The sequence below is a fragment of the Maniola jurtina genome, chromosome 13 (assembly GCF_905333055.1).
Source record: "Maniola jurtina chromosome 13, ilManJurt1.1, whole genome shotgun sequence".
Taxonomy (NCBI): Eukaryota; Metazoa; Arthropoda; class Insecta; order Lepidoptera; family Nymphalidae; genus Maniola; species Maniola jurtina.
The window spans coordinates 8,531,686-8,556,213 of NC_060041.1; the positions used below are offsets into that span (position 1 = coordinate 8,531,686).

General features: G+C 35.7%; 3 protein-coding genes across 5 annotated transcripts in view; 2 read left to right on the top strand and 1 right to left on the bottom strand.

The window, feature by feature from the left end:
- Positions 1-14,652, top strand: part of LOC123871291 (protein spinster homolog 1) — a 41,058-nt gene extending 26,406 nt beyond the window's left edge. Inside the window, exons 3-11 of the mRNA XM_045915008.1 lie at positions 2,922-3,045; positions 8,035-8,178; positions 8,818-9,100; positions 9,938-10,043; positions 10,280-10,411; positions 10,985-11,123; positions 11,815-11,954; positions 12,538-12,735; positions 13,279-14,652. Of these exons, the coding sequence (XP_045770964.1) occupies positions 2,922-3,045; positions 8,035-8,178; positions 8,818-9,100; positions 9,938-10,043; positions 10,280-10,411; positions 10,985-11,123; positions 11,815-11,954; positions 12,538-12,735; positions 13,279-13,436 (1,424 nt within the window). The 3' untranslated portion in view covers positions 13,437-14,652. The remainder of the gene's footprint in view (positions 1-2,921; positions 3,046-8,034; positions 8,179-8,817; positions 9,101-9,937; positions 10,044-10,279; positions 10,412-10,984; positions 11,124-11,814; positions 11,955-12,537; positions 12,736-13,278) is intronic.
- Positions 14,653-14,979: 327 nt separating this feature from the next.
- On the bottom strand, positions 14,980-17,985 carry LOC123871308. 2 transcript variants are annotated; one of them, XM_045915047.1, is made up of 5 exons: positions 17,839-17,985; positions 17,677-17,791; positions 17,232-17,382; positions 16,729-16,901; positions 14,980-16,458 (listed from the first exon to the last, which is right to left on the bottom strand). In XM_045915047.1, exons 2-5 carry the CDS (start codon positions 17,789-17,791, stop codon positions 16,319-16,321), a joined length of 579 nt encoding a protein of 192 aa, XP_045771003.1. In that variant the 5' UTR covers positions 17,839-17,985; the 3' UTR covers positions 14,980-16,318. The 2 variants fall into 2 exon arrangements, with proteins under 2 accessions (XP_045771003.1, XP_045771002.1); XM_045915046.1 differs by having other exon boundaries at positions 14,983-16,458; positions 17,677-17,985.
- Positions 17,986-18,400: 415 nt separating this feature from the next.
- The window catches only part of LOC123871289 (heparanase-like), a 35,116-nt gene continuing 28,988 nt past the window's right edge, over positions 18,401-24,528 (top strand). For both annotated transcript variants that reach the window (XM_045915006.1, XM_045915005.1), the window contains exon 1: positions 18,401-23,523. In XM_045915006.1, coding sequence (XP_045770962.1) covers positions 18,720-20,264 — 1,545 coding nt within the window. In that variant the 5' untranslated portion in view covers positions 18,401-18,719 and the 3' untranslated portion in view covers positions 20,265-23,523. The remainder of the gene's footprint in view (positions 23,524-24,528) is intronic.

Here is a 24,528-nt window from a genome sequence, read left to right on the forward strand (position 1 = left end):
ACGGACGGACGGACAAATGGACAGACAACGAAGTGATCCTTTAAGAGCTCCGTTTTTCATTTTGAGGTACGGAACCCTAAAAAAGAAAGTGATGCACATCTAATGAATAAATGTGTAGGCCAGTCTTCACACTAAAATATTTAAACCCCTTTAATTTAAAAACTGTCATAGCCTAGTGGTTAGAACGTCCGCCTCCTAATCGAAGGTCGGGGGTTCGATCCTGGAATCACGCACTACTAACTTTTCAGTTATGTGCGTTTTAAGCAATTTAATATTGTATATCAAATCTTTGAAAAGAGCAACCGCCGAGTTTCTTGTTGAAGACTACGGCCTAAACTTCTCTTGAATTTAAACCACTTACTAGGTTTTGATCTGAGAAAGAAATTTGACATTAATTGACAAAATTGAGAGACCTAAGCTTGTATAAGAACACAGAAGTGTCATAATTCGTGTTCACTTTGCCTAACGTCTCTCGGAGAGCAGAGAGAGATTTAAACTGTTTCTTATAATCACTGGCCATATTTCAAATGCGAAAGTGTGTTTGTTGGTTTAATATTCAATCACGCTGCAACGGAGCAACCAGTCGACGTGGTTTTTTGCATGGATACATTTAAAGACCTTGAGAGTGACATCTCTCTCCGCATCGTATTCTTTATTGCTGAGGGTTGTGACCTCTTTCCATTATTCCTACATCTAATGGTAGGTTTTCTTGGGATAATAATGCGGTGGGTTCAAAGAGCCTACGGAACTCGACTAGAAAAACGAGATTTTGACTCTTAGTTTTAACGGTTATGAATTAGTTATTATTATCAGTGATAAAATTGATTAGGGCTGCCAGGTAAAATGACATTTATCTCGGAAAATCAAAGAGTTTCCACGAGATTTTTTCCAAGTTTGCGCTACTAAGTACATATATTATGAAGAGGAAAGGTTTGTTTGTTTGTTATCGATAAACTCTGAAACTACTGAACTACTTGCACTAAAGACATAATCATCAACATCAACCGACAGACGTCCACAGTGAACATAGGTCTTTAATAGGGTCTTCCACATGCTACGGGTTTGCGCCGCCTGAATCTTTGCGCTTGCGCTTGACGACAATCATGCTTTAAAGAAAGCAATGATGAGGTCCAAGTTGGAGCACGCTTACCTGGAAGATGCCTATTCACTCTTGGCTTGCAGGTATCTATGGTATATATGGCAGGAAACACGGCCGCCGAAATGGCGTTCCAACCTTTAGGCTCTCCCCATTGCCCGCAGCATGAATCTGAGCTTCCTTATGATGGTTATATTATGTACATATAATATCTCATAAGAAATCTCTAACACACAATCCAGCTAAGTAAGTCCAATTTCGAAAAAAGCTAGCTAGCCGACAAATTTAACTCAGGCAGCCTTCGGGAACCTTCGAGATGTCTCTGTCCAAAATTCCTCAATGCTTGAAGAACAGTCTTTGAATAGTGCATATTGTCAGTGATGAAATATGGATCCGAAATATAGGTCTTTTTTTTGTACACAGGAAATGCCTGACGCATACCCCTCCGTCATGTGGGGCTTGCACCAAACTTGCACTACTACGAAATCCATTTCGGAACACGGCACCCGGAACGAGGCGCGCTATCTCCTAACATAGGTATAATACCTATTTAGAACACTTACTATCTGTCATCATAATCTATGACAATCTCCGAGTATTTACCTGGTAAAACCGTAACTTTAGAATAAAATTTAGTATATAAGCAGGCTTCATTTAGAAATGAAAAAATCCCTATTTTATTTTTCAACGATTATAAACACAACTTTCATTCAAAAATAATAAGCTTATATTCATTTTAAATAATATTTTGCGACGAAATGACGCGCACAGTCCTTCCGCCATGACAGTCCAGTGGACACTGAATTCCATAGAGCGCCTGCAAGAAAATAAATAGCACAGGAAGTTTTTTGGTTAGTTTTAGATTATTTAAGAAACGAAAAACATTTAGTATAAAACTAACAGTTAAAATTGATTGCTAAACCTAAACATATCATTTTCTGGAGGTTGGCTTCAAAGTATCAAGATGTTAAAGAAAACTTTTACAGAACAAGTTGCGAACAGCAATGTTTTCAACTTGGTTTTTTTTTATTATTGGGATAATGTATACTAAATTAAAAAGGCCCTTATAATCTTCACAAACTGAAGTTTTTAATTGCATGTATTTAATAGCTGTTAATGCTTTAGAAAAATAAACAATTTACTTCAAAGTACAGCATTTTTGCGATTTGTCAAATAGCAATTACCTTAAGCCATGAACTGCAATATGAAATCAATTATGTAGCTACAGTCTAGTGACTGCAATATAATTATTAGTTGTAGTAAGTAGTAGGGACACAGTTGTTTCATAGGTAGATAAATAATAATTTTTATTGCGTCTGTGTAAATGCTTAGAAAGTCTTGTAGGTAGCAAGTAGGTAGGTTATTTAAGCTTCGGACTATGGAACTGAGAAAAGACAGAAAACCCAAACACCTAATAATTTTTGGCCCGAGCTGGGAATCGGACTCAGTACCTCACCATCGCAATAATGCTTACCACTATAATCACGACTCGTCATGATCAACCCATCGCCGCGCCCGGCTCACTAGTGAGCACACTCTTAGGATGAGAAGGGTATTGACCATAGTCTACAACTCTGGATTGACTTTGCCATCTGGCTTGATTGGATTGGATTGGAATGCGTTGCCGGCTTTTCAAGAATTTGACAAATTTTTTTTTAATAAAAAAGAAAGTAGTCACTTGATGTTAAGTGATTACCACCGCCCATGGAAGCACCAGGAGGAGCCGCCAATGCGTTGCCGGCCTTTCAGAAAGTTGGTCTGTCCCTTGAATAACCCCATGTTGTAATCTAGTGCAGCAAGCTACAATGATATCGGTTGCTTTCAGGTACCACATCAAAGGTAACAGCGGAGGATCTGCACTACGGGGACAAGTCGTGTATGCTGAATGCTACACACCTGCATCTCAACCAGCTACCCGTCGTTTGCGAGAAAGTTAACTCCAGTGATATGTAAGTATTACATTTTATCGGCAAAATATGGCTAATTAATTGACTAGGACCTTCAAACTTAAGTAGGTATATAAGATCTCTCAAATAAAAGTTATTTGACAATTGAAAAATGTGAAAACTAGAGCCAAGAGATATGAATGAATAGTGTTAGGTGTTACATCAAACCACTTTGTCAAGCGATTTAGTTACAAAACAAAAGAATTACAGTTACCAAATCTAATTACCTGGTATTAAGTACGCAGTTAATATGTAGGTACACCTATTTATATTCCTACTATGCAAAACGGGTTATATTTCCTGATTATGTAATACTATTAATAAACTGGTCGGTTAAGTCGTTGATAAAATAGGAATAGGATAATACGTATTATTATTTGCTTTTAATAACAAAGGAATATTTTTATATAATATTTATTTATATATTCAAGCAATTAACATTAAAATAAGTACATACACTATACAATTACACACGCCAATGAATAAACACCTCACGCTTGTACGAGCAAATTAAGGCAAATTTTTTAGGGTTCCGGACGCGAAGGGTGCCAACAGGACCCTATCACTAAGACTCCGCTGTCCGTGGTTCCGTTGTCCGTCTGTCCGTTCGTCTGTCTGTCAGCGGGCTGTAGGTATCTCGTGAACCGTAATAGGTAGAGAATTGAAATTTTCACAGAATGTGTATTTCTATTGCCAGTAAAAACATTCAAAATAGCCGCATGAAATTAAAAACAAATAAAAAGTGTTATACTGGAACGATGGCAGTGATGGCACGGAACCCTTCGTTTGCGAGTCCAACTAGCACTTGACCGATTTGATTGATTTTTACGATATGTATGAGGAAGGGACAGTAAAATAGAAGGTTGACTTCTTTCCATGTACAATTTTCAAAAAAACTTCGATTGGATAAGCCTACCTACTAAGCCTACCATACAAAACACAAAACCAATTTCAATATTCACCAAATTATAAGTTTTAATTATAAGATTTGTTCTAATTTATTCCATCAGAATAAAATCTTATTTCCTATATTTTAGAACAAAATCGCAACGGTCTAAAATATTCAGGGTTGAATTACCATTGTCAAAGTTAACATGCCACAAAGATTCCAGGGATTCTCGGATTCTTTAGTTTCGCTGGCAGACATTAATAGATACTTTAGTGGTCCTTCTTATCAAGATGTAAATAAATTAAACACAATGAATGGTCACCATTCATCCTCGTTAAAACGTCTTGATTACCAAACAAATTGCCCTGATGATATAGGTATTTGAGACAGTTAAAAGACGCTTAAAAGGGCTGCCGACTTTGATAAATTAGAGACTAGGAACGGGATTAATTCTCCATTAAGTAGGTACCTAGAAATTAATGGCATTACAGAATCTACCTATTAATATGAACCCAGAGCTAGGCCATCACTTGCCATTTTAAGCTACTAAGTACTTAGTTTCGAACTTATGATGTCGCCAGGTTTCTCAAGTTTATTAATAGGCACTAGCTTTTGCCCACGACTTCGTCCGTTGACATAAATTATAATAGGTAGGTATAGCACTCGGGGGTAGGTAATGTAGCTAGCTATCTATCAGTGAAAGAATTTTCAGAATCGGTTCTGCAGTTCCGAAGATTACCCCCTACATACCCACGATATAGATAAACCCATAATATCCATCCCATACACTTGAAGAAATCGAACTAAAAATCTTACATTACTAGTGTAGCTCGATTACGGTAGGATGACAGCTACAAATTACAATGTCACGATCGCAATCACCTCTGATTGATCGACACTCGCTCACTATTGGCTACAACGCATTGTCGCAACAAGAGCACCATAAATTCAGCCAATCACAAAAATTGCGATTGTAATAATGATAGACGCATTCTGGAATAATGTCTTCGTGTTTACAGTGTTAACAGATGTCTCATCAGGCATCACTAATATTTAGTTCGAGTACGCTCACTGCTGCTATCAGCGCAAAAATGGCAAAATCCAGTTATACTTTAAAAACAAGTCGGCAACCGTAGATCCAGCGTACCTACTTGTATTGGTAGAGGTCAGTGCTGTAGACTCTACTTTCAGCTCTACTCTTCACAAACAACTCTCTCTAAAATATTGGCAAAGTAGGTATATATGTATAGTAGAATCTTTCCTACTGAAGCGAATCTTCTATATTTCTATTTCTTTCCATATAACTATATGAACTTTCCCCATATACAAAGTCAACAAATAGGCGTTTAGAGGTACACTTTAGTCATACTTAACAGTAGGTAATGACTATTGGTACGGATTTTTTTGACCTTGGAATAATCTCATGGTCAAGTTCAATGCAGGTGGAGTATGACTAAGCTTTTCAATAAACTCATTTACTTAATTAGTTTAAGTGTTATACAGATTACAGACGTATAAATGGACCTTGGGCTACGTATGATACCTTCTACCAACTTCAATATTGTCGTCAAACGTCGACCCTCCGGGTAGGTATATCAAGGATGTAAAAATTTGGTTCTATGGTTCTATTTATATAAAAGGGTTTTTCGTGCTTTATTTGAATTTTGAACTGATTTATTTTTGTCGTAAATCGGTCACTTCTCATCTCATTAATAACTAAGTAGATGATTTCCGCGACTTCATTCGCGTGAATTTAGGTTTTATAAGGACCCCGCAGGAATTTCTCAAAATGCTTTCAATTCAAGTTTCTGGGTCATCGGTTGAGGCTGTACACTTGTTAGTCAGTCAGTTACAGTAGAGTACCTATGTTATTCGTAGGTAGGTACCTACCATTAACCTACTGTTACAATTAACTAAACTGTTTAAAATTATTATCACTCGAAGTTTAGTTGATTTAGGCTAGTTTTTAACCCCGAAAATAGAACAGTTGAGTTGGGATTTAAAAAATCTAAAGCAACTCGAATCAACTTGCCGACATCACCATTTGAAACTTGAAATATAAATTCTCTATAATTTAACTATTACTGTAATTATACAATAGTATGAACGATTTAGACCGCAGGTATCTCGTGGTAATCAAATTGTCTAGTAACATGATAAATAACGTCAAATAATCACTTAGACCATTTGAAAACCTTTGTGAACAGTTTACATGATCGTTATCTACGTAATAGAAATAATATGATTGAGATTTAACTTCACAAGGCTAGCAGTCAATGAACTCAGTTAAATAGGTTGTCGGTTGTTGAACAACACACAAACAAACGTCCAACAAACGGAAAGACAAAATTATTAATGTTAAAAATAGCTTTGATGAGAGCTTTTCCAACATTTATTTGAAGGTAGGTATCAAATTCTCTAAATTATGTAGGGTTTGGGCGTTGGTAAATAATGTACCAACCTCAGTAATTCCGGTGATTTAAAAATAGACTGTCATGCATTTAATATTTTAATTAAAAGTCAAGGCTTTGATAAGTTTTTGCTCATTATTTCGTGTCTAAATTAAAAGTCACACTTGATAATTCGTAAGGGTTGCCAACGCTGCCCTTTAGCAAACATAATAATAAAAAGCTCTAAGTATGAGATATAAGTAAAGCTAGACCTCTATGGAACTTATTACGGTATTCCCAACCAGTGGTAAATTATTTTGACGATTCTAAAGCACTAATAGGGTATTTTACTCCAATTTTTTTATTACTTTATTATAAACTAGGATAAAAATAATGACGTAAACTGAAAAAACATCGATCAAATAACAAAAAAATTATAAGTATTTAAATATTTCAGATTAGACAGAGATAGCGATAATAGCATTTTGACGTCACTCCGTCACTAATGCCATAGTAGCTTCGTGCGATTTCATACAAATTTTCGTTTTGCGAGAAAGGGATAGAAGACCGACCCTCCCACTCCAAAATTAAAATGATTAAAATGCCTGTAACTTTGTAAATATTTGTTGGATTTTAATATTTTTTTCAGCGTACGTCATTATTTTTATCCTTGTTTATAATAAAGTAATAATATTTATCAAATTCAAAAGTAGTAAAATACCCAATTGTAAAAATTTTGTAAAACATACCTAGGTAACTACTTATTCTATTAATTATCAATAAAAAATAATTAACATGCTCACGAGCACCTAAACAAAGCCTATTCCACCTCATCGAAATTATTATAGTTAACTTGCACACAGTCACTAAGTAGATAAGTAGTCAAAATAAGTTAATTGTTGATGATTTGATTCTCAAAAATCGTTAGGACATTCTTTCTGTATCAATAAAATACTCAAAAAATAACGAAACGACAACCCTGTCAGGCTATTGTAACCCTTCTAATCAATATGTCACGTTCATGAACAAAAACTTCAACAACAGGTAGGTAGGTACCTATGCCTGGCTGAATATAGAACTAGGTAGGTACATCTAGTACGAAATGACAGACATCTGCAAAAAGTAGCAATCCACTTTTTGTACTTTTTGCTTGTTTTTTTATTTGTATAGGATTTTTAGATTGGTAATTATATCACTCACACTGTATTGACAATTATTGGCAAATAGGTTTCAGGCATACACACAATAAGTAGGTAAGTATATTATGTTAATCTAGTAGGTAGGTATTTACCACGTATCTATTAGGTACGTACCTACCTACGGTTATTTACGGTGTATATTAAACTTAATTTCTAATTTGCCCCGTGCATTTATACTCAGTACCCAAAGTACCCAGAGCCAGCTTGTTTGTGCTGGAGTTGGGGCCCTCGTAAAAAATAAAAAGTGAAAAATTATACTTTTAATGTAAATAGGCTAGTTTCAGGAAAATTAAAAACTTTGCTTGCGCTTATTGATGACTAGTTGACTTGTCCTGGCTTAGCCCGGGCCCCGGGGAGCTTACTTATTCCATAGATAAATATCTACTTATTCAACGTTCAATAAAGGTAGCTAATTACCCAATTAAAACACTTTCATCTTAGACCGTGACTTTCGTCATAAACATTTTTACACCTAGGTATCTACTTATTGAAAAAAACTTGCACTTCCTTTCAGATGCGAATCTCTCACGCTCAATGGTACAAGATATTGCGAGTGGGGCTACAATGGCCTCGGGATCGACTACCAAGTTCTCGCCGGGCCCGCATACATGGCAGTGTTTACCGTCGTCGGGGTTATTTTGGGCGTAGCTGCTGATAAGTAAGTGTTCTTACCAATATTAATAGGGAAAGTATATTTCGGAAGGTAACAGAAACGTAAAACCGGAAATGTTCACTTGTTCGTATACTATAACTCAAGTCTCAACTGATTTCTATACCTATTTCTAAGAAAAACGGTATGGTACATGATTGAAGCGACATAAAATACCTGACTTTTTTCCATCCAAAATTCCAAATTTTCTACTATAAAACCTACGAGCTTTTTAAGTTTAAACCTATCTATGTAGGTAGGCCTATCGAATGTAGAGATGTTGACCTCTTCTTTCAAGGGGTCCGGGATTTGATCCCGGGCAGGCACTTCTAACTTTTTGGAGTTAGGTATGTGCGTTTAAAGTAGTTGAGATCACTTGCTTTAACGGTGAAGGAAAACATCGAGAGGGAATCGGAATGCCTGAGAGTTCTCCATATCGTTCGCAAAGATGTGTGAAGTCTGCCAATCCGCACTTGGCCAGCGTTGTGAACTATGGCCAAGGAGTTATTCTGAGCGGATACCCATGTTCCGCAGTGAGCTGGAGCAATGGGTTATTAATGATGATGATGATGTATATCTATTATCTACCTATCGCACGAATATTCCAAACTGCATAAAACAATAAGTACTTACCTACTTTTTTTTCAGATACAACAGAGCTCGAATTCTCAGCATATGCACAGCGGTTTTCGTAGTGGCGATCCTTTTGATGGGGACTGTGACAGAGTACTGGCATCTAGTGCTACTCCGAATGGTGATGGCTGCAGGCGAGTCCGGGTGCAATCCGCTAGCGACTGGAATCCTTACAGACCTGTTCCCGGAACACCAGAGAGCGTTGGTGCTGTCTATCTTCAACTGGGGCATTTATGGAGGATATGGTATCGCTTTTCCAGTGGGGCGGTATATCCCAGAGTTGAATGCTTGGGGACTGGTAAGCTACATCTGTTTAGTTTAAAAGATCGCGGTAACTTGCTTTGAAATAACTGACGGGTTGACAGAAAGCTTGGATAAACACAATTTACATAAACGGCAGTAGGTAAGTCCTACGCGGCTCGTAGAAATTAAAGTTCTCCAAGTAACAACTTTGCGTGTCGTCTTTATAATTTCACTTTTAACAGTGTCTAGTAAACCGTACCTACACTCGTTCAGTGTGAGGTTTTATTGTGTAGGTAGCTATCGCAGTTTGTGTCCATATGTACAGTCAGCAACAAAGCTAGATTTTCACCCGTCCATAGTCGCTTGTACTGGTGAGTGCAAATCTAATTTTGTTGCTGACTGTACCTACGTAGTTTGTTTGTTTTCCATCACAAACTTGCATAAAGACACTTTCTAGACAAGCACGCTCCAACATAGACCTCATTCAAGGCTCAATTTTGACAACCTCCCTGGTACAGTGCACAGTGATCTCATAGGCAGGAGATCCGGGTTCCAATTCTTGGCAGGGGCAATTAGGAACTTATAATTTAGTCTCTGGGCGGTTCTGGTAACCAGGCTTCGGGCGTGGCTAGTTACCACCTCAGCAAAGCCATGCCGTCAAGCGATTTAGCGTGCCGGCACGATTCTACGTATAAGCTGATAAATATCCCTTCCAATCTAGTCCGCTTCCATCGTAGAATGCATACCACTTGTAAGATATTGCAGTCAAGGGCTAACTTGTAACAGAATAAAAAGAAAATATATTGGGCATGATTTTTATCAAGTTTGTCTATCTACTTCTAGGCTTGCCTATCCTGAATTAAAAAATACTTTACGAAAATCATATTTTTAGAGCTGGCGTCTGTGCTACTATGCAACCGGTGTAGTCGGGATCCTTATCGCCATACTGACATTCCTGACTCTTCGCGAACCAGCCAGAACTACTATTGGAGAAGAAGGTAACTTTTTAATTTGTGAAATAATTTTCGGTCTAACAATTAGGTACCTACTAAGTATTTCACGTTCCCCATCATTATGTCTACAGCAAGTAATTTGATTCTATTGGTGGGTTTGACACACGTCATAGCTTATAGAAACGTAGTACTTCTCTGGTGGGCAAGCAGCCTTAAAAGTCCTGAGTTAGGACAAATTAGGTATTTAAGTATTGCACTTAAATATATTTTTTGTTTCGCAGATGCTGGTAACACCAAAGGAGGAGATTCAACCGTAGAATCTGGCAAGAAGATGCCTCAGGTGACCATCTGGCATGTCATCGCTCAGCCCAGGATTCTTCTGTTATGCATTGCTGCATCAATTAGACATTGTGGTAAGATTCGGTGTTTGATCACAATGTGTGGATCGTATGGATTTAGGTTTTCAAAAATCCCGTGGGAACTCTTTGATTTTCCGAGATAACCTGTAACTCTCTGGGTCTTTAAGAAGTCGATCTATTATTGCTCCGTTGTGGCGTGTTTGATGGACAAATGAACAAACATTCGCACACATCTTTCGCACTTCCTAATATGGGTGCGTAGTAAAATTAGATAATTTCTTTACTTTCTTATAAAATTGTATGTTAGATACCGTTAGATACATACAATTTTATCTCCCTAAAATTATAACCAACCCAAATAATAACCGACTCTATCATACTTGTATTATAAAGACGAAAGTTTGTGTGTATGTGTGTATGTCTGTTACTCTTTCACGCAAAACCTACAGAACGGATTTGGCTGAAATTCGGAATGGAGTTAGATTATACCCTGGATTAACACATAGGCTACTTTATATTGCGGATAATCAAAGAATTCCTACGGGATTTTGAAAAACCTAAATCCACGCGGACGAAGTCGCGGGCGTCAGCTACTGAAATGTTCCTAAAATCCAATTGAATATGTAGGTGGCATGTGCTTCGCGTACAACGCCGACTTGTACTACCGCGACTACTTCCCCGACGTCGACCTCGGCTGGTGGCTGTTCGCTGTCACCGTCGGCATCGGCTCCGTAGGCGTGGTGGTCGGAGGTGTTATCTCAGACAAGTAAGTCATTCTCATTACAGCTAGTTCTCAAAATTATAGCCTCGATAGCTCAACGATTATAGGATCGTACTGAAAACCGAAAGGTCACCGGTTCAAACCCCACCCGTTGCACTATTGTCGTACGTACTCCTAGCACAAGCTTACGCAAAAAAAAGGACATTCGAGCTTAAATAAGGTGCAACGTACAGGATGCTATAAACACCGCCACCATCAAAGTAGGAAAAAAAGCAAGGACGCACCTGTTTGATTTGTGTGCTGTTTTACACAACAGCACACAAATCTAGAATACATTCAACGTACGACATGCACACACAATTTACCTACTCTGACAAAAGTGCATTATTATTAGATGTAGACAAGACGAGATTTCCCCGATTTTAGTATTTTAACCCCCTCCTCCCCCTTGTTAGCAAAAATAAGCAAAGCTTCACTTCAACTCATCAAAATTAACCGAGTTTGGCCCACACACAAGTGCCTTTGCATTCGAAAACATAGGTAATATATTATGTAAATTAAAAAGTAAACCTGCATGCCTGAGAATGTTCTCAATCATATGTGAAGTCTGTCAATCTGCACTTAGCTAGTGCACCATAGTGCACGGTCTATGGCCTAAACCCCTCTCATACTACGAGGAGACCCGTGCTCAGTAGTGGGCCGAAGATGAGTATGACATGAATTTTACTTATTTCAGAATCGTGTCCAAGATGGGTGTCAGGTCAAGAGTGCTGGTTCTGGCGTTATCACAGCTGATTGCCACTCTACCGGCCTTTGGTTCAGTCGCCTTTGGACCGCTGTGGGCCATGATAACACTCGCTTTTTCATACTTCTTCGGTGAGAAAAACATTTTTAATAAAACCACTTTAACATTGTCCTCTAAATAAAACATATATCCTGTACGTACTTTAATAATAACAAAGCCTTGATATAGGTACTTAAATAACAAAAAATAGGTTAAGTATAAATTCATTTATATTTTTCATTTTATTGAATTTAAACCTAACTAATAAATCTAAATATAAAGCCATTTTAAAGATAAGATGATCCGGCAGTATGCATTTGGGCATAGGTACATAAGTGAATACAATCAAGTCCTCAAAATTATTTAATTGAATATTTAAAGAAAGCTAAATATATTCTTTCAACTACAGTAAACCGAAAAAAATTGTTCATAGGCACTTCACACTTTTGGTACCTACCCGCTTTCTTGTTCTTTTCGCTGGAACTTCATGAACTGTCCAGCAAAATACCAATGTCATTATCACTATCAAGAGTAGTATGTTCCTTGACCATTTATCTAATTAACTTTGGACGTCGTACGACACTGTCCTGGTTTGAATAATCCTACAACTAGAAATCGTGGTATATACCGGGTATTTAGGTACATTTCTAAAATTGTGCTAACTATTTATTCCAGCGGAGATGTGGTTCGGAATAGTATTCGCTATCCTGGTAGAAATAGTGCCACTGGCTGTCCGTTCCACCACCGTGGGGGTGTTCCTCTTCGTCATGAACAACATCGGCGGAAACCTGCCCATCCTGGTGGACCCGGTCTCCAAGGCTATCGGCTACAGAGAATCCATCATGATCTTCTACGCTGGCTTTTATGGAATCAGTAAGGCTTTTCTAATTCCATCTATATTTTCATGCGACAACGTACAAGTGCACCGATGTAATGTCGCAAGCTTATCAGTCTTTATCGGCTATACTTTGGAGAATGTGCTCAGGAACTTCACAACCTTGTTCCTCCTTTTCCGATCTACCACATAACAACGAGAAATTGTGAACGTTGGCATCCTTATGTGGTCGACATCCAAACTACTCATACGACAAATGTTTCTGACATTTATGATACGAACCATCCATGTTTACTGCCACCATCTGCCACATATAACGTAAATATTTTCAAGACAAGAGTGAATAGATCCTTACTATCACCGGTTGTCGTGGTTAACCGGTCCATGCACTCGGCACTGGTAGTGTCGGACCAGAGGGTGGGTTTGCACTTTGCAAGTTTGCACCTACAACTCTCGCGCAGAAGTAGGTATCTTGGCTAGATTTTCGACTGTAAGCGAAAATACCAAGACGATAGAGTGTTGACAGTGGAAGAGTTGTTCGTATTTTTTAACAAACACATTTTTTTTCTAATCTTTTACAGGTAGCATCATATTCTTCCTCACAATGTTCCTTATGGACGGTCAAGTAGAGAAGCAACCAGAAACAACCGACAAGCCCAGCGGTCTAGACAACCGCGCGTTCACACAAGACGAGATCCCCGTACGGAGCGGAAGGGTCAATGATGACAGCAGACTGTAGTTAAATATTAACGAAGTGTAGATGGACCAAAATGAAAAAAGCTTCGAGCTTTCATGTCAAAGGAGACGTGGAACAATTTCGGATATTTGAAATGGCTTTTATAGGGTAGACTTGCGTAAAATCTTGACGAGTATGTAAAATGTATGCCCTTTATAATAGTACAAAAAGTGTAATACGCCATTATAATATTCGTACTTTAAAATTAAGTTGAATCTCCCGTGTTCTTATTCGTGACAAAATATTAATTAGATACATAATTAGAATAAGACTTCAAGTAGACGATCCGGTGCCACAACCGCACCATAACCGGACCACAATAGTGTATTCTACAAACTGACAGCAAAACTAACAAACAGACAGACAAAAAAACAAGTTAGTTTTACATTGTCCTAGTTCCAACCTGTTTACAAGCCTCTTGCTCATCAGGAAGTTTGGTAAAATCGATTGTCAAATTCGTATCGAACAGCCGAACAAACAAACAGACACGAAACATGTCGGTAAGTACCGCACAGATGCGACGCGACGACGCCGCGGGCAGACCTTCTTTTCGTACTTTTTCATTCATAATTTTCGGTGCGGCTCTATGTAATAGAAGCCTTTTATACTTCCTACTTGAATTTTAATTTTTAATGAGCACTTTTATGACCATATAGTTGATTGCGAATTCCTATACACAAAATCAATGATATAATGTATGAATAACGATAAGTTGTACTTAATATTATGTATAAAAGCTTTAAATCACACTCAAATCATTCGCAGCCAAACAAACAGAATGCTGCAGGAAAACCGCGCGGTGAAAATTCGCAGTGCGGGCTTGCTCTTATGTACCTACCCTACTATTATTATATATTCTGTGCTCTTGTCTTAGTCTTACTGACAGATAAAGTAGGGAAATAAAAAAATTATATACGAAGTAGTTCCTGATTTGTTTAAGTTTTTTTTTTGTTGAGTTGAATGTAGATTAAATATAAAAGCGGTTTTATTATTTTAATACTAAATATACCTACTTTCAGTTTATTCACGAACCAATTTTCAAATTTCTCATAAATACTCCTATAAATACAATTAAATTAAATTCGATCCCCTATAGTCCTATACCAACCTCTAATTTTCTAACATGTATATTTGTCACTTACTAACAAATATTTTTTCTTGCCACTAATTTTATTTCTGTACTTAAATACTTTTTAATATTTTTTGGGCTCCATACCTCAAAAGGAAAAACGGAACCCTTATAGGAACATTTTATTGTCCGTCTGTCTGTCCGTCTGCCTGTCGAGAAAAGCTATAGGGCACTTTCCGTTGACCTACAATCATGGCAGGTAGGTAGCACCAGTAAAGAAAAAAATCCGAAAACCGTGAATTTGTGGTTACATCACAAAAAAAAATGTGCTCATGAACAAATAATTATTAGTAAGTATATTTTCAATTTTAAAAGTAAGATAACTTTACTAAGTGGGGTATCATAATATGGAAGGGCCTATACATTCTAAAACAGATTTTTATTTATTTTTATTCATAATGGTTTTTGATTTATCGTGCAAAATGACGGAAAAAATACCCGAGTACGGATCCCTCGGAGCGCGAGTATGACTCGCACTTGGCCGGTTTTTTTTCAAGCTGTTATTGCTCCCCGTTCCTTAAGTTATTTTAAAGTTGTTTTAAATTAATTTGATTTAATTAAGTTTTATATTTATTTCTAGCATATTTTTAGTGATGAGGTGCTATCTAATTTTCTTTTATTAAATTTTTAGTTTGCTAGTACTTACTATTAACTTCTGATCTGTTCAAAATCTTTTATATTATTCAGTCAGATTGGAAAAATCAGATTGATAGTGTTGATTCAGAATACTTAATGTGTTCAAAGTAATAACAGGAAAATTGATAAACTAAGTAACTACCTATCACTTAAAATCATATTTGCAATGAAAATGCTTTACATAGGTAGGTACCTACTTGACGATTTTTTTTTTGCATTATTTAACTAACTGACGGGCTGAAATCTATCGAGCGTGCTTTACCTTTGCTCAGGTTCAAGTTTCAGCTGAAACAAGATCAATTTTTATTTATGCCCGCGATTTATGGCTGTCTCGTTTTAACATTGTTATTGTTACTACCAAATTGAATAAGGTAAATGAAATAAAAGGCAAAGATACACTCCAAGCAAAACATTAAAAGTACCTAACAATTTCTTTCAAGGTTACTGTTAGTTTCCTGTAGCCATCCTGTAGCAGTAATTATTTATAAAATAAAAGTGCTAAAAAAGCCCAGATAAATGCCTTGAACAATAGATTTTATTGTACAAAAATTGTGCAATTTTATGACAATTATTTTAAAAAGCAGTTAATTGTGATATTGATATATTTTGTAAATAATATTTATGATGATGTTTTGTAAATAAAGTTTCCTTAATGTTTCTATTGGTTTTATTTGTAAGTATTAAGTATTTGTAAAATAATAATCAATAAGCAGTGGTTAGGAATTCTATTTATTTATAAATATGCCTATATTTCAAAATACCTATTTACAATTACAATAAAATTATTAGGTAAGTACAAGAATCTCACCAATCTTAAAAATTATATAATTAGCAAATGGACATAATGTAGGTACTTCCTTGTAATCATAAGAAAGGAAACTTGTCAAAATTTTAATTTTTTTTTGACTGGACCAAATTCTTTTAAAATCGATGTCGGGAAGATAATAATATATAACTATAGTGATCATAAAAAGGAAACTGTCGTCAAAATTTAAAAAAAAACGACCGTCAAGTCATTAGCATGACTTACGAATATAAAGGAAAAGTTTCACTTCTTATGCAGAACAGTAGGTAACAAACTCATGCAAAAGTTGTTTTTTTTTACAAAAAAGGTATTTTTCTATACCTCTAACAAGATGTTTTTATTTTTACCATGTGCTTTGTATGTAAAAAGTTTTTCTTTTCTTCGTGAACCCCAATGCTTCGTATCTTCTTTAGACAGAACATACTCACCAGTGACAACAGCTGCCTTTATTTTATCTACAACAATGAAGCATATTAAAAAAATCTGAATTATAAAATATCTCTTTTTTTATGCCAACTAGATGGTAGACTCATGAACTATTAAAAGTGCCAGTATTTGAACTTTTTATTTACTATAATGTTATTCTAAAAATGTCATTCCATTTTGCTATACATCCTACAAAATATGCTAATTAGTTTAAAAGTTTATATTTTATTCAAAAAAAATCATTCTATTATGCAGCGCAATAGCGCAAGCTAGTTTAAGATAGACAATTGGAAGCATACCAAGTTCATTGTGTTCACTGACATCTTGATCAATAAGTCGCTTTTTTTGCTTCCATTTACTTTTCCTTGATATTTTATTATGAGACTTGGTGTAAGTATCTTTTACTTCTTTGCATGATAAATACCCTTCAGAATTTTTAAACAACTTTACACCACCTTTGGTTTCATATTGTCTGAAATAGTTGAAAGTTGCTGAAAGAGTGGTCATTAAAACTAACAGCCTCCTGCATTTATCCATTGGAAGTGGTGAATCAGTTTTTTTAAGTATATATTCAATAATAGATACAGCCCCACTTAAGCATGTTCCTAATACATTGATTGCAAAACAAGTAGTAATTTGAAGTCTAATCATGGCAGTATCATAGGCAGCAGGTTATACATTTTAAGGGCTCACAAGAACAGCTGTTGTTTTTCTACAATGCATAGTCATATTATGTCTTGTATAGTTTGGACTTCTTGCTATGGGCACTATACATTTTAATACTAATAGTGTTTATACTTACTTTACACTTTTTTGTTCAACATCAACATATTCTACTAGATTGTTGATAATTGCTGATATTTTGTTACCAATACATTTCTGCATTTCTTTTGGAACTTTGACGTCATTGTAGTGAGAAGATTCTTCTAAATACCTCTCTGAACGAGGTTGGCCTAGATTAAACCCATATTATAATAAAATCATATACCTACTTACTAAAATGATAACAATCCTTTAAAACCATATACCATATTATATGCACTTCATAACAAAATTGCACACATCTATATGGAACAATAAACTATTTGTCTAAGGATGTACCTACAGTGATAGTTCATTAAATAAACATATAAAATCCAAAATAGATTAGATACAAAAATATTAGCACATTTTGTAAATTGTGGAATGTCTTTTAAACTGAACATCTTGTAGATCAGGTAAATAGGTACTAATTTAGAAAAAATTACCAGTTGTAACGCATTGCAATGTTTTGCCTCTTGATTCATCAATTAATTTCACGAATGTTGGATCCACCGCCTCTATGAAACGAGAAAGATCCTCATCTTCTGATGAATCAGACATATTGCATCTCTCATTAGAGTAGTATATTCCTTGTAATTCTTATCATAAGTTGCATAAATTCAATACGATTTAAGAGCGGTAGCAATAATTTAATGAAGCGATTTACAACAAACAAAATACATAGTGATTACCTACATACTTTTTACAAAATATGTGATTTTACGGTTTAAATCACAGCCCACAGGTGACAGGACAGAGACACAGAAAAAAGTACAACCTCACCATAACAATTTTTTTTTTTCTTTAAATCTGGCTTTACTCTGATTAGCCAATGTCAAGTTTGTAGATATTTTCAAGTTATTCACCATAACAATTTTATTATCTTGTCAAAATGTACCAAAGAGTATATTATTGTAATTACTACATTTTAAAATGCAAATGCCACACGCTCGGCGCCCCTTTAGAGCGCTTCCCAGTCAGTTCCACGGTTCCACCACAAAAAAACACCAAATGCAACACAAAAACCGGCCAGTTTTAACAAAAAAAAAAAAAAACATTCCAAAAAGGCACCGCACGCGCGCAAGCAAACGCCAACACAGACGAAGTCCCTCGTACATCCCTATGCCTATGATAAAATGACACCTGACAGTGTCAGTGCGGCAGGAACAGGGCAGGCATGGCAGGAATGTGGCAGGAATTCTAAAAGAATTGCCCAGAGTACAAATCGGTACAAATCACTGCAATTGCCTGTCTGAGGCTGAGTGTTGCTTCTAATGTGTATTCTAAAGAGTGTAAAGGCTAAAGAATTTGTAGAAAAGAAAAGTTTAAAGTAAATAATATATAAAGGTGCTTACAGTAAACTTTCAGTGATAATTTACTCTAATTTTCTACCATGTTTTTTTCACAACTTAATTTCTATTTGGGTGCCACTATTGTAGCTTTCTCGTAATGCCTTAAAAATACCATACGCATTACATCTTCTTTTAAAATGTATTCTAATAAACGCTTGGTTGCAACCTGTGCGTTAATTTTTTGCTGTAACATAGCACTGCTCGCAGTATTTGTGAAGTATAACATAGGTGAAAAATGTTACGTTACAATCAATGAAAAGCAAGAAGTTACATCAATATTACCAGAAGACTTTCTGAGCATTGGCATTGATGCATCCGAAATCCAAAATCATGATAAAGTAGACTTTATGAAGAGTAAACTTCGAGAGTTGGCCGCTGCTTTGGCTCCCGCTAGGTTGCGACTCGGAGGCACCATGTCAGACCGATTAATATTCAGCAAGGACGACATTCCCTCTTTATCGTGTAAAAAGTGTCCAGCGACACCAGAAACTGAAGATGTTTGTGTGGCTGTTCAAGAATTATGCAGGCAAAAATTCCTACCTTTCTTTATTATGACTGGAAACAAATGGACAAAAATAAATGAATTCTGTAAGGCAACCAACTTAAAACTATTGTTCCCTTTGAATGTTCTCATCCGTAACAATGAAGAGTGGAATGACCAAAATGCCATTGAACTTTTAGAATATTCTAAATACAAAAATTTTAGTATTGATTGGCAACTTGGCAATGAGCCTAATTCTTTCCCCCATGTTTTCAATATCAGCATCAGCCCTCGCACACTATCTCATGACTACAAAAAGCTTCGGAAACTTCTTAACCATCATGGATACAAGAAATCTTGGCTGGTTGGCCCTGATACTACAAGACCACAGGAAAATAGGCCAAACTGTCTTAATTATATGGTAGAGTTCTTGGGCAATGTTTCTCATCATATCAATATAAGATCCTGGCACCAGTATTATCTAAACAGCAGAACTGCCAAGTTAGAAGATTTTTGGAACCCAGATACTTTTGACTTGCTCAAGGAACAAATCGAAACAATGCAAAATCACACCAAGAAATACCGCCACATTCCCATGTGGCTGACTGAAACTAGTAGTTCCTATGGTGGTGGTGCTCCGGGGCTGTCAAACTCTTATGCAGGCTCACCACTCTGGATAGACAAATTGGGTTTATCAGCAAAGTACAATATTACAACTGTGATACGACAAAGTTTTATCGGAGGTAACTATAGTATGATTGATGATCAGTTGGAGCCGTTACCGGATTGGTGGGTCAGTGTACTTTTCAAGAGATTGGTGGGCAACAAAGTCTTACATCTCAGTTGTAAATGTTCACCGTTTCAAAGGATTTATGCTCATTGTGCCAATAGAAAGTATACAAATGATACAACAGCTATAACAATTTATGCTATAAATTTGCAGTTTGAGAAAGCGAAGTTTCTTCTTAATGGGACAGCATTTCATGGTGACAACTTAAATATTGACGAATATATAATAAGTGCACCATCTAATAATAGAAGAACGAAAACTGTGCTACTAAATGGGTGGCCACTCTATTATGACTCGTCATACCCAGACTTACAACCTCATCGCATGAAGTATGGCAACCATATATCTATGCCACCATACTCTATTGGATTTTGGGTCGTGAAAAATACATCCATTAAAATTTGTAAGTAAATGTCGCACACTTGAAGACAGGTATGGTTATTTTTATTGTAAGTATCTACTTATCTTTACTACAATTTTTATATATTTTACGTCATTTCTGTAATTGCATTCCAGTGATACAATGATGCCTTTTTAACATGTACTAAGTAATATTGGTAATGATTCTGAGTGCATCTAAATTTTGGGGTATTTGCATCTTATTCTTACCAATGTAATAAGAAAAACAAAAAAAACCTATCTTGGTTTAGACCTCTCAAACCTCGTAACTTACGGTGCCACAGAACACACTAAAATTTAGCCTTTTTAAAATTCATGTTTCATCCTTTTTTAGCACTATCAATAAGAAAAAGATGCAGGTTCTCTAAATTTAGTTTAGAGAAAAACATCAGAATCAGAGTTAAAAATTAATACATAAGATTCCAACAAAAAAGCTTAGTGATTAAGCAAGATTGATATGATTGAATTTTGATATGAAATATATACTATTCAGTTTTCTATTAATAGCTATAAAGTTGCCAAAGCTTATAGTTTATGGAACCACAAGGAACTAGGTATTATGAATATTACAAAATTACAAATATGTTATTATAATCTCATCACTTTCTCAGTAAAAACTATTTACATACATTATGTACATACCTACTTACTTGAATTTTTGCATTTTTCGTAACTAAATAATGGTAACAGTGTTAGCGCTTTGAACTTAGCTAGACAACAAAATAAGTGTAAGAATAGTTTAGAATATTATTCTGTTAGGTACCTTAAATCTCATGACGTTTTCTCATATTGTATATTATTATAATAGGAACTAGTAACTAGTTGATGACTGTGACTTGATATGCATTTATTTAGGTTTTGAAAAATCCTCTGAGAGCTTTTTAATTTTCTGAGATAAAAAGTAGCCTATCTTAATCTCCAGATTTTTTAAAAATAACTTTTTTTTTTTTTTTGAGGAACATGGGTTTAATAAAATCTATCATACTCCTTCATAGATAAGCCCACTTCCATCTTAGACTACATCATCACTTACCACCAGGTGATAAACCACCACCATTACCACCAGGGGATAAGGTGATAAAGGAGGTGATCCAAGGGCTGACTTGTGTTTGAATAAAAAAAAATTGTATTGTATTTGAATGATAAAAAAGCTCACTTTCACATTTATAATATTATTAGTTATAAGACTGGTTTTACTGTGACGCTTACCGACCGCGCGGGTGGTAAGTGCGGTGGCCGAATTGCCGTCAGCGCGGCCATCCGCGCGACTATGTGACGATCCAAGAGACGCAAAGCTCGTGGCCCGCAACGCTTACCAACCGCGCTGGCGAAAGCGTCACTGTAAAACCACACTAAATGCTATTAGTAAATAATACTTAATATTACTTACCATAAAATGTATTTTTTTAGTGTCAAAAAATTCAGTAAGTATGTACTTAATAATGCAATACAATTCCTTATTCTATTGGTATATAATATTTATCATAATTCTAGCTTAAACTTCATAATTTAAAGAAGTTTAATACTTCTACCAAGCTACAAATACAGCTATGAATGAGTACAGAACCCTGCCTTATGCATTATTTATATTATTATGATCTGATATGCAAGTGATCAGTTATTTAAGAATTTATTTTGTTTACTTAGTTTTGAACATTTATCTCTTTTTCCTTAAAACACAATCTCATTGTATCCTAACCACTGTGGGTAATATTGTGAAAAGTAGGTAAGTAATAGGATAAAAACCTATAAAATGTTCCATTCACAACATAATATGACCACAAACAGCGTAAGTAGTAACTTTATCATAGCACAAAAAACCAATTTAAAAAAAATTGTGATTTTAATTGTAACTAGTATCTTTGATTTTAATTAATTATTAAAAACTATTTAAATGGTTCAAATCCTAAATATCCCCACAATTTATATGTTATTACATCTACCTATCTTTATAAGTAAGCACAATTTTTTTATCTGCTCAGAATATTTTAATATACTACTTAAATATAATAAAAATTCTAGAAAGAAATAAATTTAGATATTAATATTAAAGTTTAATTTGAAGTAGGAAACATTTTACTACATTGTAATATTTTTATTAAGTGACTTTATTGTGCTTTTGCAATGTAAACACATAATAACTCCAATATCTATAATATCTATATAATATTATATAGGTACTTGAATTGTTATTTGCATATTGTCTTGACTTTATTATATTTATTACTTGACAATCAACCTTGCACGGAAAGTACTTTGAATGACATTGAACTGTATATCTAGAGACTAGACCTTATTGTGCTAGATGAAAGTCTACACTCATTGTTATGTGATAACAATAATATGCTATATTGCTACGATTTATTTTAGTTTATTGATGTACATTTGATACTATTGTATCTCAGATTTATGTCGAGGACAGATCTAAGGAGATCGCCTACCGCGACTTTTTGCAGGAATACAGCCGCAAAAAGGTCGCGATACAGTGAAAGCGATGCGTCGCCGGCCCATTTAACTTTGCCAACGAGTCTATACCAGGTGCAGATCCAGCCCTCAAAAAAGGTTGTAGGCACACTGTACAGCCGCCCGAAAATCGGCCAAGTGCGAGTCGAAGCATGAACTCGCTCATGATTCATGAATCATGATCGATAAAGTGTTTCTACAAAGGAGATATGTATTTACAAAATTTTGACCCTGACCAAGATTTTGTAGAGTAGGTACTCGTACCTCTAGTACCACGAGGGCAAAGCCGAACACTACTACACATTTTTTTACAATTTTAAATGATATCAAATTAAATAAATGCCGACCGCGTGAAAGTGTTACGTCACAAGTGTATAGGGGTGTGGGCACGATTTCCCATAACATTGATCGTTAATCATAAATTTTATTAGACCATATGAATTATTAGGTACATTGTTTATTAACCATATCATGGTATGACTTGACCCAATGGATGAAGGAATGGAGATAGTCTGACGATATGGCCACTAAACGCACGGCAATTTCATGATATGGCCAAGTAAACGCACAGCCATTTGGTATGGCCAAGCATAACATTAAATATAATTTGCGATATACTTACGTAAGTATATCGCAAAAAGTTACAATTACCTCGCACTAGAGCGGAAAACGTCTTGTTTACGCGGCGACTGTTCAAAAAAATTTGTCATTTTACACGCAACACAAATGAATAATGATTCCGCTAACTCAGTGTGTAACACTCAATAATAGCCACTATCATTTGACATTTATTTTTAATTTATAAAAGGTTTTCTACGAAAAATTATTTTAGTATCACCCAGTGAAGCAGCAATGTAGAACCAACCCATTTAAAATGAGCGCGGTGCCTATCATTCAGTGTTAGACACTGAGTTAGCTCACTCATTATTGTTCAGTGGGCTCACGTCGACTAACCCTCGTGGCTCGTGAGTATAGCCGGGATAATCTATATTTATTATTACTTAAGAAATATTTTTGAGTGTAACTATTTATGTTATGCCGAAACTGAAAGTGATTCAGGTTCAGTTATTCTTTGATATACTTACCTACTTAGGTATTATTTTTAAGTATGTTGAAAATATTGCTATACTTACAAAATTATGATAAATTATTGTACCTACTGTTGGTAGGTACCTACATAATAGGTATATTTTAAAATTATGTATAAAATCGTCAATATTTTGATTGCTTTACTGTTGTTAATTAGTGGGTGCCGAATGTAAGACTGACTTAGAGTATAATGTAACTAATAATTTGTTTTTATTTCCACTATGTGCCTAATATTTACGTCCTACTTATAACTAAGTAAGTAAAATATTTACCGAAAGTGTTTCAAAGCTCAGTTAGACTGTCCCCAAAATTAGGAACGAAATTCAAATAAGTCTGCATACCAAATTAATAGATCTACCTTCAGATACCTCTGCACACTGACAACTAGTTGCCAGCGACTCAGTGGATGGCGATCACCACAATCTGTAGTTTACATAGGTGACGTGGTGTGCATGCGCCGTCGCACGTAGTTGCTGGTCGCACGAGCGACTCCGCAATTACTCGCTGCGCAGTGGCGACACGCAAGAGACTAGCTAATCGCACCGACAAACAGAAGCACGGATGTATATGGGAGCGTTCACACGACGAGTAACTTGAGGCGACCAGACGTCGCGTAGAAGAAATCTAGCCTTCTAATGCAGAAATAATTATATAAGAAAAAATTTAATACCGAAAGTCCTTTTAGGATGAAACGAATGACGAATGTTGCAACCGAGATATAAGA

Coding starts and splice junctions, on each gene's coding strand:
- LOC123871308 (XM_045915047.1), bottom strand. CDS start 17,791: ATGTCTGATTCATCAGAAGATGAGGATCTTTCTCGTTTCATAGAGGCG. Junction 17,383..17,676: donor ATTGCAATGCGTTACAACTG/GTAATTTTTTCT, acceptor GGTTTAATCTAG/GCCAACCTCGTTCAGAGAGG. Junction 16,902..17,231: donor GTTGAACAAAAAAGTGTAAA/GTAAGTATAAAC, acceptor CAACTATTTCAG/ACAATATGAAACCAAAGGTG.